The 19369-nt window shown below is 38.3% G+C and overlaps 1 protein-coding gene across 1 annotated transcript in view; it reads left to right on the top strand.

Moving 5' to 3' along the window:
* The window catches only part of ABHD3 (abhydrolase domain containing 3, phospholipase), a 41434-nt gene extending 30013 nt beyond the window's left edge, over positions 1–11421 (top strand). The window contains exons 6-9 of the mRNA XM_027576778.1: positions 4060–4233; positions 6502–6550; positions 6625–6790; positions 10565–11421. Of these exons, the coding sequence (XP_027432579.1) occupies positions 4060–4233; positions 6502–6550; positions 6625–6790; positions 10565–10743 (568 nt within the window). The 3' untranslated portion in view covers positions 10744–11421. The remainder of the gene's footprint in view (positions 1–4059; positions 4234–6501; positions 6551–6624; positions 6791–10564) is intronic.
* The last annotated feature ends 7948 nt before the right edge of the window (positions 11422–19369 follow it).

Here is a 19369-nt window from a genome sequence, read left to right as displayed (position 1 = left end):
GCAAACAGGGTGCTGGGTGGCTCAGTCTTTAAGCGTCTGCCTTCGGCTCAGGTCATGATTCCAGGGTCCTGGGATCAAGCCCCACATCGGGCTCCCTGCTCCGTGAAAAGCCTGCTTCTCCTTCTCTCATTCCCCTTGCTTGTGTTCCCTCTCTCGCTGTCTCTCGCTCTCTATGTCAAAATAAATAAATAAAATCTTTAAAAAATAAAAATAAAAAAATAAAATCAGCAAACACATGAGGTAGAAAATAGTATTTTTTCTTAACTTTGTAATTATCTGCCGTTTCAATTTTCAGAACATCTTAGGAGAATATTTACTTGAAAATGAACAGGCTTTACAAATGATAGATTCTGAAAAATAGTCTTTAACCACAGCTTTTTAGATTCTGATAAACATAAAACTAAAAAGAAAAGAATACATTTCTTACATTAGCATGGAAGGTCTGACTTGACCTACTAAAGGAAGAAATCCGAATCAGTGCAGAAAACCCAGGCAGAATCTCTGAATTGTACTCAATGTATTTCTCTTTCCTTTGCCCTATAATGTGAACTGTAGAGGACAGGGTGCCCGCTGAACTTTTTTCCCCTAATCATAAAAAGTCTTGACTTTCTAAAGGCCAGACCTTACATAAACAGGCCCAGATTCTCTATTCAGAAGCTCCTGGGAAATGCCTATTCATGTCGCTTTGAAGCCTCAGTGCCTGAAGGCAGAACTTGACCATTAGCCTTTGCAGCTGGTTGAATAATAATGTCTTGTAAATTGTTTGAAGGAAGCACCCTTTCTAGTTGCCTAGCACTGTGACTTGTTCCCAAGTGGGCTTACCTAAACTTGGGGATGTGTTTTATAGCTTGACACATTTTTTTTTCTTTTGGAAATGCAACAGACAAAAGCATAATCTGTCGAAGATCCTAATGTCCAGGGCCCCTGTAGACTGGGGTAATCCCCAAGCCTGTGATGCCTGGACCAAGTAGGGGATTTAAGCCAGAACTGAGTCTAGCCAAGGAATCCACACCATGCTAGACCCAGTCAGGTTTCAGTCTCCCAATGAGTTGGTAAACAAGCTTTAAAGAATGTATAGAAAATTCTAAGTATATATAAAAGAGAAGAGTATAATGATCCCCCATATATACTAACCACTAACCACCTGGCTTCAATAATAATCAACCCTCTTCACACAGCTTCAGTAATTATCAACTCATGGATAATCTTGTTTATCAGTATCACCCTCCATTCCTCCCCAACTCTGATTATCTTAAATAAATCTCAGATAACATTTATAAATATTTTAGTAGGTATCTCTAAAGGTAGTCGCTCTTTAAAACACACACATATACACACACAGTACCATTATCACACCTGAACAAAACTAACAATAATTCCTAAAATTCATCAGATATTTTGTCAGCGTCACATTTCCCCAGTTGATGGTTGGTTGGTTGGTTGGTTTTACAGTGTGTTTGAGTCAGGAACCAGATAAGGTCCATACATTGGGGTTGATATGCCTCTTAAGTCTCTTAACTCATGGATTCTTTTTCTGTCTCTCTCTTTCGGTGAAAAAAACAGAGTCCTTTCTCTGTCGAAATGAAACATCCTCTTTTGGAGTAACATCTTGATATTATTTTTCTCCTGAATAATAGTCAAGAAGTACCCCCCACACACACTCTTGGCGTGGATACTATGGTCCTTTCCTACTCCTGAGAGCTTCCCTTCCAACCCTTCCAATTTGCCCCTTATACCAACTTCCTGGCACTCTCTGACTTCCAGCCAAAGAATAGGACGACCAAATCTAGGATTCTAGAATGAATGCTTTACAGGAGAGCAAATACCATTCTTTAAATGACTTAGTGAACCACAGTCTTGTATCCCAGTACAGTCATTATTAAGAGTCATTTGCAGAAACACAATTTCCATTTTTGATCTAAAACCTCATCACATTCACTCTGCAAGCCACTTGGGCTGGAAAAGAGAAGGAGACAGAATTTCTACCCATTTTTCCTATTTCAGAACCTACGCAATTGGAGAAATAAAGAATGGAAAATATAATGACTAACTGAATTTAAACTCTCATCTTTCTCTTAGTTGGTAATGTTAAACTTAGATTTCTGATATTAGTATTAGATTAAACCCCATTCTTGTCCCTCTTACCAAAATAGAACTAGATTAAAATCAGGAAAATTGATAGAACCAAAGAAAGGGGAAAATGTGTGCTAATGAAGGACAAAAAACAGGAAAGAGTAGGAAGAGAAAACAAGTGACTTCGAGGGCAAGGAGCTCTGCCACAACTCAGGAAGTCTAACTCTATGCTAGGGAGCCCTTTAGAGACTTACTTTAGGGAGCAAGGGCTCAGAGGCAACCAGGATGCCCACTCAGACCGATGACTCACAATCTCCAAACTTAAACCCAAATGTCTGTAATAATTTTGAAAGCTCCCCAGGTGATTCCAATGTTCAACCCTGCCTGAAAACCACTCCTTCATGCCAAGACACAGCCTGCAGGCCAAGTCTGGCAATCTGTCTGTTTTTGTCCAAGAGGTAAGAATGGTTCTTATATTTTTAAATGGTTAAAAAATAGGGACCTGGGTGGCTCAGTCAGTTAAGCATCCAACTCCTGATTTCAGCTCAGGTCATGATCTCAGGGTTGTGAGATCAAGCCCCATGTCAGCTCGGCACTGGGAATGGAGCCTGCTTAAGATTCTCTCTCCCTCTCCCTCTGGCTCACATGCACTCTCTCTCTCTCTCTCTCTCCCTATATAAGTAAAGTTTGTAAAAAAAATAAATGAGGCATCTAGGTGGCTCAGTAGTTTAGACATCTGCCTTAGGCTCAGGTCATGGTCCCAGGGTCCTAGGATCGAGCCCTGTGAAGGACTCCCTGCACAGTGGGGAATCTGCTTCTCCCTCTGCCTCTGCCTGTCCCCCGGCTTGTGTGCTCTCTCTCTTTCTCGTGCTCTCTCTCAAATAAATAAAATCTTTAAAAAAATTAAAATTAAATGGTTGGAAAAAATCAAAAGAAGAATAGCTTGTATCATGTTACATGAAATTTAAATCTCATCCGTATATAATGTTCTGTTGGAATACAGCCATCCCCATTCATTTATGTATTATCAATAGCTACTTTTGCACTACAATCATAGAGTTGGGTAGTTACAACAGATATTATATGGCCAGCAAAGCCCAAAATATTTACTCTGTGGCCTATTATAGGAAAGTTTGCCTGAAACACTCCTCAAATACTAAAACATTCACCTAGCAGCTGGGGCCCAAGGATTTGCATATTTTTAATAAACCCCCAATATCATTTTTTTAAAAGATTTTATTTATTTATTTGACAGAGAGAGAGTTAGCGAGAGCACGAACGCAAGCGGGGGGAGGGGGGGCGGGAGAGGGAGAAGCAGGCTTCCCGCCCAGCAGGGAGCCCGACGCGGGGCTCGATCCCAGGACCCTGGGATCATGACCTGAGCTGAAGGCAGATGCTTAATGGCTGAGCCACCCAGGCGCCCACCCCCAATATCATTTTTAAAAATGAAAGAAAGAAAAGGAAAGGCAAGGAAAGAAAAGCAAGGCAAGGAAGGGAGGGAGGGGAAAAACCCCACTCTTACAGGGGATTTCTCTTATATTTCTCTTCATAGAAGGATATACATGTAATAACTGTATGCCTTGTCCCATTCACAATATAGTCTACTGCAAGATAAATAATTATATGAATGTAAAGAAAGAATGGAAAATACTTGTATGCTTTTCCAAGATAAAGGCCTTAAACATGGGTTTATGTTTTTCTTCTCCATAGTTAATGTAAAATCCGTAGTTAGAAATGAGATGTCTTGGGGCGCTTGGGTGGCTCAGTAGGTTAAGCGTCTGCCTTTGACTTAGGTCATGATTTCAGGGTCCTGGGATCGAGTCCCTGCTCAGGCTCCCTGCTCAGTGGGGTTTCTGTTTCTCCCTCTCCCTCTGCCCCTCTGCTCCTGCCCTCTCTATCTCAAATAAAAAAATAAAATCTTAAAAGAAATGAGATGTCTTGAGATAACAAATTCATCACTAAGTTTCCTGTTTCTCCCCATTTTAGAATGCTGCTTTTGAATTACCTGGGCAAAATTGGGCCAAAAACTCCTTTGAAGGCAGCTGCAACTTTTTCAGTTGGTTGGAACACTTTTGCTTGCTCTGAGTCATTGGAGAAACCACTCAACTGGCTGCTTTTTAATTACTACTTGACAACTTGCCTCCAGTCTTCCGTTAATAAGTGAGTCATCTTTAAAACCTGATGTCTCCAAACGTTTTGGATTACATTCCCCAGCAGAAAAAAAGTTGTACAATACTGCTAATATTTGTATATTTATGTTTACATTATATGCATTTGCTACTGTACCCAAATATTCTTTGTTATAAGTATATACAAAAGTAAAATATTTTAAGTATAAGCTAAAAATATAGATACAAGTTGTAATGTTTTCTTTCTGTATCTCAGGGGTACAACCCCTAGGGTATGTGCCCCCACTTTGAAGATCACTGTTCTGTCACTGTTTTAAATTATTCCGAAAGATTAAAAATGTTAGCATTGACTGTGTTGAATAACATGAGGGCTATTTCCCTGGATTTTCTACCTGTTGGTAATCTATTAGTACCTAATTCTTTCCTAGGTAGTAAGCAATGTATTAAGTATTTCTATGTATTTATTTATTTAAAGATTTTATTTATTTATTTGAGAGAGAGAGAATGGGAAATAGAGAGCATGAGAGGGAAGAGGGTCAGAGGGAGAAGCAGACTCCCTGCTGAGCAGAGAGTCCAATGTGGGACTCGATCCTGGGACTCCAGGATCATGACCTGAGCCGAAGGCAGTCACTCAACCAACTGAGCCACCCAGGTGCCCTGTATTAAGTATTTTTAGTGCAGAATAATATAGTTTCTTAAGCATAAGCTTACAAGCATAGTATGTTTTAGAAGCTTGGGAGAATGCACTTCACTTGGATATTCTCAGCCCCCACAGTTCTTAACGTTACCAGAATTTTTCTGGAATTGTTTGTATGTCTTCTACCATTTAAGTTGGTGTGATACCAAAGAACAGAGGTGTTTCTGTTTCTATTTTGATGACTATTACCATCCGTTTTTAGGTGAATTGATCAATGTAATACAAATGCTAAATAAAAATTCCAGTTAATTTGTACAGGACTTATTGAAAACCATAGATACCCTGAAAGTTGACATTAAACATTGGATTAAACTTAGCCTATTTATTAAATTACAGATGTTGATTATAAAATATTGCTTAAAATATTAAAAAGATCACTAATTGGGATGCCTGGGTGGCTCAGTTGGTTAAGCATCTCCCTTTGGCTCAGATCATCTCGGGGTCCTGGGATCGAGTCCCACATCAGGCTCTCTGCTTGGAGGAAGTCTGCCTCTCCCTCTCACTCTCCCTCTGTGCTCTCCCTCTGTCTCAAATAAATAAATAAATACAATTTTAAAAAAAATAAAAATATCGCTAATTACTCATTGTCACTGAAATGGGGGACAGGAGCAAGAACAGTAAAGAAAATGATTTGGGAATTAAAGTACTGGTTAGGGGCGTCTGGGTGGCTCAGGCATTAAGCATCTGCCTTCCGCTCTGGTCATGATCCCAGGGTCCTGGGATCAAGCCCCGTGTCGGGCTCCCTGCTCAACGGGAAGCGTCTCCCACTCCCCTTGCTTGTGTTCCTGCTCTGGCTATCTCTCTCTCTGTCAAATAAATAAATAAAATCTTAAAAAAAAAATACTGGTTATATAAGAAATATGACCACCATTTAGGGGCATCTGCCTGGCTCAGTCAGTAGAGCATGTGACTCCTGATCTCAGGGGTGTGAGTTCAAGCCCCATGTTGGAGGTAGAGCTTACTTAAAAATAAAGAAATGAAATATTTAAAAAGAAAGAAAGAAAAATGACCACCATTTAAAATATAAGTATATAAAATGTAAATTTTAATTTTCAACATAGCAATTTAAAAATAATGTCTTCAAGTGGTTTATCCAGTTGAAAGCTTCTGGCTTACATAAGGCCTTTTTAGCCAAATTGGTTTAATAGTAGCAGTGTTTAGGTACATGTTGTTATGAAACAATACTTATGTTTATTATTACAAAATTAGTTCAGTGTCCTTCAATTAAGAAAAAAGTACCCTTGGGGTGCCTGGGTGGCTCAGTTGGTTGAACGTCCAACTCTTGATTTTGGCCCCGGTCAGGATCTCAGGGATGTAAGATTGAGCCCCATGTCAGGCTCCATGCTGGGTGTGGAACCTGCTTAAGATTCTCTCTCCCTCTGCCCCTCCACCCCACTCTTTCTCTAAAAAATAAAAGTACTTTTCAAAAATGTCTTCAGGATAAATATCAGTGTACTTCTGCTGAGTCTGATTAAGTAAATTTTTATTGAGTATCCACTTTGTGCCCTGTATTAGACTGTTTGGTTATTTATTATGTACTTTAGGTATGATGGAGATAGCAATAACCTTAATTTTTTACCTTTGAAATTATTTTTGCTGCAGGCACCGGCATATGTTTGTGAAACAAATCGACATGGACCATGTCATGAAGGTAGGAGAGAAACTTTATGTAATATTTTGATTTCAGATTCCAAGAAGAGAGATAATCTGTTTTTTATGTTTCAGGCTAAATCCATCAGAGAGTTTGATAAGCGATTCACTTCAGTCATGTTTGGATACCAAACTATTGATGATTATTATACTGATGCCAGCCCCAATCGTAGACTGAAATCAGTGGGAATTCCAGTATTGTGTCTGAATTCTGTGGATGATGTTTTCTCACCAAGTCATGGTAAAATTCACATATTTCTATACATTTTGACATGAATTGACTGTTTTATTTTTATTTTTTTTTAAGATTTTATTTATTTGAGAGAGACACAGCGAGAGAGGGAACACAAGCAGGGGGAGTGGGAGAGGGAGAAGCAGGCTTCCCGCGGAGCAGGGAGCCCGATGCGGGGCTGGAACCCAGGACCCTGGGATCATGACCTGTGCCAAAGGCAGACGCTTAACTGACTGAGCCACCCAGGCGCCCCAAATTGGCTGTTTTAAAATACTGGGTTTGGGGGGCACCTGGGCGGCTCAGTCATTAAGCGTCTGCCTTCGGCTCAGGTCATGATCTCCGGGTCCTGGGATCCAGCCCCGCATCCTGCTCCCTGCTCCGCGGGGAAGCCTGCTTCTCCCTCTCCCACTCCCCCTGCTTGTGTTCCCTCTCTCGCTGTGTCTCTCTCTGTCAAATAAATAAATAAAATCTTTAAAATACTGGTTTTTTTTTTTTAAAGAAAATACAGTAATGAGAAATCAAATGTCATATAAAATGTTTTCCACTGCAATAGAATAAAATAGCTAGATAATTTAGTATCTAAATGTGTGAGGTCACTTTAAATGCTTTCACAGACCCTTATCTAGTTCATTGTGAGAGGCTTCGAGTGCATTATGACTGAATATTTTGCTTGTTCTAATTTTTTATAACCTTTTCTTCTTAATCAAATACACTGTTCTTTGGACAGATTATGTTACAATATCTTTGCCTCACAAGTTCATTGTCATCACTTGCTTTTTCTTCCTCAGATTCTTAAGCAGAAGGCTTTGGAATTTTCTCCCCTTTTAACCTGGAAGAGAACTTGAGATTTTATAAACATGATGTCCTTGAATATCTCAATGAGTGTAGCACATTCGGTCACATTTGAAGGGAAACAGTATTTGCTTTCCCCTGGATACTGTATAAAAGAAAATTATGCCCAAATTAACTTCCTTGCTCTCTTAATTTAAGAAATAGGGAATTTGGTAGCAAAAATATATATGCATATGTTCATACATTGAAGCAATATAAGACGATTAGAAGTCATCATAAGAACACCAGACTTGACCTCTAATTCTTTTTCTAATGAAATTTCACAAAGCTTTTTTTTTTTAAGATTTTATTTATTTATTTATCTGAGAGAGAGTGCGTGCCAGAAAGAGCACAAGCAGGGGAAGCAGCAGAGGGAGAGGGAGAAGCATGCTCCCCACTGAGCAGGGAGCCCAACCCCCAATGCAGGGCTTGATCTCAGGACCCTGAGATCACGACCTGAGCTGAAGGCAGACACTCAGCCTCAACCAACTGAGCCACCCAGGCGCCTCCAAAAAGCTTTTTATAATTTTTTTTCTCATTTCCCCCCCTAAATAGTTTAAAAACATTTCCCCGGAGTACTTCATTAAAAAAAAAAAAAAAAAAAGGTAATCTGACTACAAACACAACATATAGGTATTGTCAATATTTCAGAAAGTCCCCAAAGTATATAAAAATAAAAATCACCTATCATTTTATTGTGTGATTTATGATTAATCACAAGTAATTTTAGGGCACCTGGGTGGCTCAGTTGGTTAAGCGACTGCCTTCGGCTCAGGTCATGATCCTGGAGTCCCGGGATCGAGTCCCACATCGGGCTCCCTGCTCGGCAGGGAGTCGGCTTCTCCCTCTGACCCTCTTCCCTCTCGTGCTTTCTCTCATTCTCTCTCTCTCAAATAAATAAAAAAAATCTTTTAAAAAAAATCACAAGTAATTTTAGATTACTGGAACTTTTTGGCCTTTCACCACAAAGCAAGAAATGAAACTGTGAACTTTAGTATTAGTTGAATTACATGGTGGTTATTTAGCCTACTTTCATTGGATTAGGAAAGTGTAGTGCTTCTCCTTTTTTAATATTTCACAGACCCTTCTTTTACCAACCAAAATTTCTCAGCATGTTAACCTACCCCACTTGGTTGAAATTTAAATTCATTGTTCCCTATTCTTTCCCAAGTCCTTAAGACGGTCTTGCCACATTGAAATAGTAGGCAATTGTCTGCATTCTGAGAGCATAAGCAGCCAGCCCCTTTCAAGTGACTCAACGTGGCACAGCTTTTGTCCTTCTGATAGGTCTGTAACTATCAGTGTTAGAAATTCCTGAGTATATCCAGAGTGTGAAATTGGGACTCATAATAATTCCGTCAGAGGCAAATGAAGCATTCTAAATCAAAGCCTTTAATGTAAGGTGAAAAAGGAAAAGCAAAAATAAAATGTCATTTCACCTGCCCCTCCCCTTGAGCTCACACACCTTATCCCAAGATAGGAGATACTCTTCTTTAGGTGGGGCTGGCTAAGGATGTGAGTTCAGGACCCAAGCAAGGGCTTGGCTTGCTGGGCCTTAATTTAGGATCTTGAAGTTTATTCTTCAGGGAGCATTGTGAAGGGGTCAAACTGAGCGCATCATCTGAACAGGCAATTTGGGCACAGCAGCATCTCTATCTTATAAGGGTCTCAGTTCTAGAGTGTGTCAGCTTCCTTTCCTTCATTAGAAGGGTATGTGGTAGGGAGATGTTACCTTTAATTAGCTCATTTACCCTTAAGACTCCGTCCAAGATATGAAAGTCTAAATACTGCAACAACCACATTACCTTAATTAAGGAGATAAGATTTAGCAGTATCTGAAATTAAAACACTTCTCATGCCAGGTTGTGATTCATTATAGCTCTTAAATCAAAACATTTTCATTGTAAACTCTAAGCGTGGGAGAAAAAATAAAAATAAAACAACTTCAGTTCACATCCTTTAGAGTGAAGTTTTTACTCAGGATAGGTTTTGTAGAGTATAGGAAAAGATTGTCATTACTACAGAGTCATTTAAATATAGCAGCTGTATTTTCAAAATAAAATTTTTATTTCTCCTGGCTATAAATAGAAAGTCAGACAATGAAGGAGCACCTGGGTGGCTCAGTGGGTTAAGCATCTGCCTTCAGCTCAGGTCATGATCTCAGGGTCCTGGGATCGAGCCCCACATCGGGCTCCCTGCTCAGCAGGGAGTCTGCTTCTCCCTCTCCCTCTGCCATTCCCCTTACTTGTACTCTCTCTCGCTCTCTCTCTGTCAAATAAATAAATAAAAGTCTTTTAAAAAAAATTTCAGATCACGAACTCGAAAAAAAAAAAAGACAAAGAAGAAAAAGAAAAAATAATCACTAGTGTTTAACCACCCAAATATAAACACTATTACCACTTGGGAGTATTTCATTCCACTCTTTTTTGCTATCTATATATGTTGTTACTATATAAATTATTGTATAATTTTGAGTCCTTAATATGGCCAACAACTGGCCCCTCAGGAATCTAACTTCATATAAAATTAACCAAAGTCATACATAATGAATTTATAATTCTCACAAAGATGATAAGATTAGTTGTTGTTTTCCTGGTGTAATACCTAAGTGGGGATCTTATAGCATAATATAAGTATTCACCATTCCTTGAATTACCTTACTTTATTTTATCAAAACAAGACTTTTATGTTATAAGTAAACACTTGGATTGATTCTTCCAAAAATGGTGGTTTGGTACATAACTGAATATAAATGGTTGATATGAATTAGACTTATTCCATTAGCCATACTTATTACAAATATTTATTTATGTAACAGTGTTTCAGTTTATAATGATTAGAAATAATAAAAGCATGTACTTTTCCTAATAGAAACCAGTAATAATTATGTATTTTTCTTTCTCCTTTCCTTCTCTTACTTCCCCTCTTCCCTCATCTTTTTTTCCCCCCAAGCTATTCCCATTGAAACTGCCAGGCAAAACCCTAATGTTGCTTTGGTCCTTACTTCTTATGGAGGCCACATTGGTTTTCTGGAGGGAATCTGGCCAAGGCAGTCCACTTACATGGATCGAGTCTTCAAGCAGTTTGTGCAGGCCATGGTTGAGCATGGACATGAACTCTCAAGCATGTAGCTCTTTAGGTGCATTTTGTCTGAACCACCATATAAAGGCAGCTCAGCTTAGTGCACAAATTATTGTATATAAAGCAGATAAGCCAGCAGGTGGTGAAGAGGTCCAGAATGACATGCAAAAACTACTTTTTTGGGGAAACAAAACAACTTTGTAGCAAGAAATGAAATATAGATTTAAATTGTAACTTATGTAGATTTTATTTTTACTATGCCTTACCAAGTATGACCTTAAATAAAGTAGTCAAACATGGAATTGCACTTAACCAAAACTATTGTGTAAAAAAGATTTTAATTCCTCAGGGTTTTAATTTAGGCTGGTATTTTTTTAGATTATTCATTTTAGGTGACTTAATGGTACTTTAATAACTGTTAAGAGATTTTGGTTATTTGAATGTAAGTTATAAGTTGGTACATTCCTAAGGGTATTTATACCTAATGATGATAATGTGAAAACTGAAATAAGATAAAATAACAATGCGCTAAATCTTTTACGTATTCTGACTTTAAAAGGCAAATCGACAATGTTAGACTGAGGTCTATACATGCTCTTTTATTCTGATAATAATAAATTACGGCCAATTTATGTTTTATAACGATTATAGTTTACATGCTAATTTTTTAAATAGTATATGTGCATACATATATATCAATATATTAAAATAAATTCTATCATTTTAAATTGTTTCTTTGTCTTTATAAAAAAGTAATCCCTAGAAATTAATTTATGCTAATTTCATGAATGCATTAGTAAGAAATATTAAAATGTTTTGTTTCACTGTTCCCAGAAAATAGGGTTCACATCACTTGTACCAATTACACATACTTTCAGCTCAGGAAACCTGTCTAAGCATGACTTAGGAATTATGACATTTAATTATTTTGCATAATAAAAAATCTCCAGGCAGGTCAGGATGGGGGTAGGGGTTTCCAGTGTCATCAAAGACTCAGGCTTTTTCTGTTTCCACTCCACTTAGCAGGGTGGCTAGTTATCTCCTAGACACAGGTTGTCTGGGGCGTTTGTGTTCAGAGAAGGAAAAGGGGGAAGAGTGAGGCCAGACATATCTGATAGAAGACTTGCACTTATCTATCCATTGGCTGGAACTGTGTCACATGGCCACTGTCGTTGAGAAGGAGGCTGGGAAATCAAGCATGTCAACTTTCCCAGGTGTCATGTGGGCAAGCAAAGGAAAGGGGATTGGCAATGGTTGTTGCGCTAGCCAGCCCAGAGTGGTAGCTTCTCTACCATTCAACCTCTTACACCCCCTTTTTTTTTTTACTATTTCCACCTGTTTATAAAATATGTATATTTTCGCCCAGGTATCACATTAAGAGAACCATGTACAAAAAAGCATATTAATACAAAATTGTTTATCAAAAATACCACTTTTTGGAGAGTTCCTAATATACTTGTAGACTTCCTTATAACTGTGTCTAGGATGATAGCACTGATAACATCAGAGCTTTCTTTGTACAGCATATATTCTGATTCAATAGTAATAATTACTTTCAGTCTGTATGGTTCATGTGGGGCTGATCCTGCCTTTCAGAGTTATCTTCTAAATTTTAAACAAATTGCATCAAGAAAACTGTCTACCCATTGGTCAGTGCTAGAATGGGGGAGGTAGCGCTTACCTCCTTCTACATACAAAAATTCATTCATTCCAGCTAGGTTAAAGAAAGAAACACTTTTTTCCTCCATAAAAGCACTAGATGAAAACATGGGAGGTTATTTGTATAATTTTAGAGTGGAGAGGTGCATCTGAAGCAAAATATAAAAATGAGAACCCACATAGAAAGAAGTGACAGATGTGATTACATAAACAAGGAAACTTCAGTTCTACAAAACCACCATGAACAAAATTAGAATAAAAATGACAGAGAAAACCATTTGCAATATACAGTAGGTTAGTATCCCCCAAAGCTAAGAGCTCTTAAAAATTGGTAATGAAACACCTGATAGAAAAACGGGCAAGGATATACAAAAGACACTCACAGAATAATAGCCAATACAGCAACCCATTCAGGACCCCTCTCACTTGAGAGAGCTTTTTTTCTTTCTGTTCTTACCTTCACTTAATAAACTTTCACTTCACTTCAAAAAAAAATAGCCAATGAATTTATAAAAAGGTGGACAATCTCTCTAGCAGTTTAGGAAATGCGAAATTTAAAAAGAGAGATCCGTGAGCATGAGATTACAAGTTTAATAACATACAGAACTAATAATATATAGTGTTGATGATAGGATGGGGAAATAGTTATTCAATGGTGGGTAAGTTATGTAAATGAGCAACTTTTTGGAATGCAAAAAATTTTGACAGCATTAAAAGACAAGAGCAAACATCTAGAAATCCCATTTTGAAGAATCTATCCTATAGAACAGCCAGCAAGGGTGTATAAAGATGTAAGTTTGTCATAGGTCAGACATTTAGGATAACAACCTGTTTAGTGAGAAACGAGTAAATTATGATATTCACACTTATATAACCATTAAAAAGAATGAGATAACACTATGTGTTTTTTTTTTTAAGATTTTATTTACTTGTCAGAGAGAGAGAGAGAGAGCACAAGCAGGGGGAGTGGCAGGCAGAGGGAGAAGCAGGCTCCCCACTGAGCAGGGAACCCGATGTGGGGCTCGATCCCAGGACCCCGGGAACATGACCTGAGCTGAAGGCAGACGCTTAACCAACTGAGCCACCCAGGGGTCCCTATGTGTACTTATTTTTAAAGGTATTTCTGATACATTATTTAATGAAAAAACAATCTGTTGATTCATATATATGGTATAATCTCATTAGTATAAAACAAAAATTAAAGACAGCTATACAGGCATGTGCTTGTGTGTGTGTTTAAGTTATAATGAGATGAGCATTTTCAAGTGTTGATTCTTTTACATGGAAGATAGACTATTCTCTCCAGCTGTGTCTCCAAACAATAGCAAGCTCTGAGAAAGAAAGGCTGTGTTTTAATTATTTCTACATCCCACGCACTTAGCATATTGCCTGAAACAGAGTAGGTTCTTAGGCAACATTAGTTGAGTAATAGCGGTATAAGCATGAAAATACTACCGTGTAAGCCAGCTCCCTGTTTTAAAAAGTTAACTTTATGTATATGTAATTTTCTTCTTGCTAGCTCCTCATGTTTCTGTTGCTATTGTCATCACCAAACATTCATGCAGAGCCCTTCTTACAGAGCATTGTATTCACAATAGGAATACAAATGGATACTGCGGCTTTCATTTTTGACCGAGTCCTTTACATTTTTTAATATCTTAAATTCAGTAAATACACACAAGTTTTATGGAACAATGCTTTCTCCTACTATGTGCAATATTCATAGTGTAATGCACTCTTGTATTTTGTAGCCCATCCTAGTCTAGTCTGGTCTATTTTATTCTTTTAACTATCCCATTTTCCTATTCTTTTCCTTTTTAATTTTTTTTAAGTAGGCTCCACGCCCAACGTGGGGCTTGAACTCATGACCCTGAGATCAAGAGTCACATGCCTTACCGGCTGAGCCATCCAGGCACCCTTCCCATTTTCATTTTTAAAATGAAAATCTTATTCATTCTTAAATCTGGGGTATGGGGGTACAGGGCTCGCTGTATCATTCTCTCTGCTTTTGTGCATTGATTTTTTAAATTACTTTTTAAAAATTACTCTAACAATGCACTTTTAAGACTCACTAATGGGTTGCAACCTACAGTTTGAAAGACTGGAATTCTAGAAGTTACTGAAAGTTAAATAAGTCGCGGTTGTCTAAGGCAGTTGTCACGCTTAGTTGTAATAGCTTCTTACCGGCTCTCCCCCAGCAGTCTATAAATACAGTGAAGACAGGAAACATACCCTCTTTGCTCTCCATTTTTTTTTTTTAAAGATTTTATTTATTTGACAGAGAGAGACACAGCGAGAGAGGGAACACAAGCAGGGGGAGTGGGAGAGGGAGAAGCAGGCTTCCCCCGGAGCAGGGAGCCCGATATGGGGCTCGATCCCAGGACCCCGGGATCACGACCGGAGCCGAAGGCAGACGCCCAACGACTGAGCCACCCAGGCGCCCCCTTTGCTCTCCATTTTATACCCCGGCGGCCAGCACAGTGTCTGCCTCATATTAGGTTTATTATTAATTAATGATACTTAATAATACTTGAACCAGGTCCTGAACCTGATGGCATAGTAGATCTTACATGCAAATCAAGAGTGGGGAGAGGAGAGATTTTTGCAACCACTCTCCACCTCAGAATATGTTAGAGCAGCTTGTTTCCCCTTCTAATTTTACAGTCAAAATGGTAATTTGTAAAATTTCACAGTTGCTCTGAACCTAACAAAACCCTGATCACAAGGTAAGCACGCAACTTTTTAGAACCTAATTTGGAGTCAATGAGGACAATTTGCAAGGTCAGGTGATAAAGAATACGTAGGAAATGGGCTATTTCAACTCCAGTTCTCACTTAAAAGACAGTATTTTGGACCTAACCTTTTCTGAAAACAAGCTAAGACATAGAATATAAGCTGATATTCCTTCTCCTACAATACAAAACAGACACCAGCAATGATATCCAAGGCAGTAAGAATCATTGCATATAATTGATTTTATTGTTTTGCTTTTAAATTTTATCTCTAAACAAAGAGGCTGATATTTACATATTCATGGGCTTTATGATGATAAAAATGATGTTTTCTGCTTTCATCATATGCATTTTTAAGCTGTGAATTATTCTACTGTGCTATACTGTAACTAAGTAATACTTTTTCTCGCTCTATCCTTCAACCACCTAAATGTGGAAATTATTTTGAAAATAGTGAAAAACAAGAATTTGACAAGAATAATTTACCTCTCTGAATATCTCTTTTAAACAATTTAAATAATTTGGATCAAATAGAGACTCCTGGGTGACTCAGTCTTAGCATCTGCCTTCACCGCAGGTCATGATTCCAGGGTCCTGGGATCGAGTCCCGCATCGGGCTTCCTGCTCAGGGGGGAGCCTGCTTCTCCCTCTGCCTGCCACTCCCCATGCTTGTGCGCACGCGCTCTCTCTGATGAATAAATAAATAAAATCTTATATATGAAAAACATTTTGGATCAAATGAAGATTTCACTTTCAGTTATGATCATGACTCAGCATTAATTTATTACTGGACATTGTATATTTTGTGCTTTCTAGAAAGGGTTATCTTCTTCCCCACAATGAGTTAGATATTGGTAGCCAAATTTTGCAAACAGTACAGTAATCATATCTACCTCATTTGTACTTCAGGGTTATTGTTGATTATAATTACTAAGGACTCAATACCAGCTGGGTATCAACAGACAGGCTAGCCGTATATTTATAGATGTGAATGATCACAAAAGAGCAGGGCGCCTGGGTGGCTCAGTTGGTTAAGCGACTGCCCTTCGGCTCAGGTCATGATCCTGGACTGCCGGGATCGAGTCCCACATCGGGCTCCCTGCTCAGCAGGGAGTCTGCTTCTCCCTCTGACCCTCTTCCCTCTCGTGCTCTCTATCTCTCATCCTCTCTCTCTCTCAAATAAATAAATAAAATTTAAAAAAAAAGCATTATTCTGTTTTGTACTGTCAACCTATTAATTGGTGCCTGTAAAGTTTATAGCCAGGTCTTTTTTTTTTTAAGTTTATTTATTTACTTATTGTTATGTAATCTCTACATCCAACATGGGGCTCGAACTCAAGACCCTGAGATCAAGAGTCACATGCTCTTCTGACTGAGCCAGCCAGGTGTCCCCAGCGCCTATAAATTTTAAATAGCCACTTTATCTGCTTTACTTTACCTACGAGCAGACACAAGCATTTTAGAATTTTTTCTCTATTTTTTCCAAGCTCACAATGAAGCATGCAAAGTACTTAATTCCTGGACTCTGAATACAGTATATTTCTCCTAATGCCATACAGAGGTGTTTCAGTATGGCCTTTGAAACCTCTAGGTTATCTTACCAGAGTTAAAGGAACCCTTTGAGAAACATGATATAGATATATCTATTATCTATTATATACATTTTCATGATATATATTCTTGAATATATAAATTTAAAAATGCCTGTTATTCTCTATATTTACTTAGAGCCACTTATAATCACGAATTATGGTTCCTAGTATTTTAAAATCATTTCTTGAGAAAGATATTTGGACTTGAATTCACAGATTTGCACTAGATTCTTGTCTCTGCTATCAATTCACCATTTGATCTGAAGCAAATCATTTATCTATAAAATGCAGAATGCTCAGAGTTGGTACAAGGATTCAAGAGATAATATGTATGTGAAAGTGCTTTGTGAGCTAGAAAGAACTCTAGAAATGTAAGAAGTAGCTATGAAAAGATGTTTACTATTACATACCACTGACGTGTTTGTACTAATGTAGCTTTCTCTATCAAAAACACATTGGTGGGTGCCTGGCTGGCTCAGTCCATAGAGCATGTGACTCTTGATCTCCAGGTGGTGCATTTGAGCCCTATCAACACACTGGGTTCAGGGTAGGGGGAAAAGTACATATTGATCTCTATGGTCACATTAACTTGGATCCCTTGGCTAAGGTGCTGGGGAGATACTTGGAAACTATGCAAATATCTTGTTTTTGTTTTAACTTCTTTTCACTCTTTGGTGGATCTTGCCTGCAGCAATTACTTTCTATTCCCCATATTCCTTCTATATTTAAAACTGAAATTTTTCTGAAAGACAGGGTTGTCACTTCTCTCTCCCCCAACTCCATTTCTTTATTTATTAATTTACTGATATCAGTATAGACTCATGGGTATTTGTTTACCACTGCTAGGCAATTTTCCCAAAATGTGTTCATACAAAAATCTGAAACTGCTTTATCTGTTTATGTTTATGGTAGCTTTATTCATAGTCACCAAGAATTGATGGTATTCTAATTCTTTGGGTTACAATTCAATACTATGGTTATTTTGTTATTTTAGTTGTTTCAGCTTGGGATTTTTCTCTGGTTGATTTGTCTCTTTGATATGCCTTTGTTTTTAAGCACTCTGGTAGCACAAGATGCTCTAGGCTCATCTTGTATTTTCATTATTCCAGCCCTGGAATCAATTAATTCTCCAAGGAGCCCTGGTTCTTTTCTTTAAAAAATAGTATTTAAAGGGCGCCTGGGTGGCTCCGTTGGTTAAGCGTCTGCCTTCGGCTCAGATCATGATCCCCGGGGTCCTGGGATTGAGCCTCACGTCTGGCTCCCTGCTCAGCAGGGAGCCTGCTTCTCCCTCTCCCACTCCCCCTGCTTCTGTGCTCTCTCTCTCTGTCAAATAAATGAATAAAATCTTAAAAAAAAAAAAGAATAGCATTTTAAAACCAAGACGTAGGTGATAGATATGCTTGTTGCACTGGGGCCCCACTGCTCGTAGCCCCTCTCAATGGAGTTAGGAAAAAATTAATATATAATGTGTACACATGTACATATAAATGTATCTATCATCTGTAAATAAATAAGAGTCCGTATTGATACCTCTGACTCCAATTTAGCAACACAGATTTAATTCTAGCTTCCCCCTCTGTCCTTATTTGTAACTCCTTTCTCCCAGTGAAATACATGTCTCTGATTATCTATAATATATTTACTTATTTGTTGAACCATACAAATAGATTATAAATAAAGCAGTTTCAGAATTCCTAAACTGTACCCTGTGACAAGTTTACTGACTAGAGTAAATTTTTTTATAAAATGCTCTTTTTGTCTTTATAAAAAGACAAGTGTTACAATATCCATTCAAAACACTTTCAGTTAACTCCTTTCAGTGTGGTTATGTGACTCATTTGTAATACAGTTAAATTTGTCACCATGTGCATTTTATCCTTCTCTCCACATCCTGGTAGATTTGTAAAATTTATATGAAGTTTACTCTTTGTGGCAAACAGCTCTATGGGCTTTAACAAATACACCGATTTGTGTGTCCACCACCACAGTTCTATATGTGATCTCTCCATCACCTGCTTAATTCCACCTTGATAAATACTTGTAGAAAACCATTCCTTCCGCCCCCACAGACCCTGGCAACCTCTGTTTTCCTCACTATAGTCTTGTCTTTTCCAGAGTATTATATAAGTGAGATCATGCACTGCGTAAACCTTTTGGATCTAGCTTCTTTCTCTTAATAAAATGCATTTAAGATTCATCCATAGTTTCTGGGGCACCTGGGTGGCTCAGTTGGTTAAGTGTCCAACTCTTGGTTTAGGCTCAGGTCACGATCTCAGAATCGTGGGATCGAGCCCCATGTTGGGCTCCATGCTCAGCATGGAATCTGCTTGAAATTCTCTCTCCCTCTCGTTCTGCCCCTTGCCCCACTCATGCTCACTTTCTCTCTCTCTCAAATAAATAAATAAATCTTTAAAAATCCGATTTGTCTATAGTTTCTAATTTAGGAATTCATTCCTTTTTATCTGAGTAGTATTCCATCATATAGATATACCACTCTTTATCTATTCATTAGTTGAAGGATATCTGGGCTGTTTTCAATTATTGGTGGTAATGAATAAAGCTACTATAAACATTTGAATACAGGTTGTTGTGGGGCACCTGGGTGGCTCAGTCGGTTGAGCATCCGACTCTTGACTTCAGCTCAGTTCATGATCTTAGGGTGGTGAGATCAAGCCCTGTGGCAATGGGCTCCA

Source organism: Zalophus californianus, chromosome 14 (genome assembly GCF_009762305.2).
Source record: "Zalophus californianus isolate mZalCal1 chromosome 14, mZalCal1.pri.v2, whole genome shotgun sequence".
NCBI lineage: Eukaryota > Metazoa > Chordata > Mammalia > Carnivora > Otariidae > Zalophus > Zalophus californianus.
The sequence above is the reverse complement of the archived record's forward strand: the minus strand, read 5'-3'. Positions and strand labels throughout refer to the sequence as shown.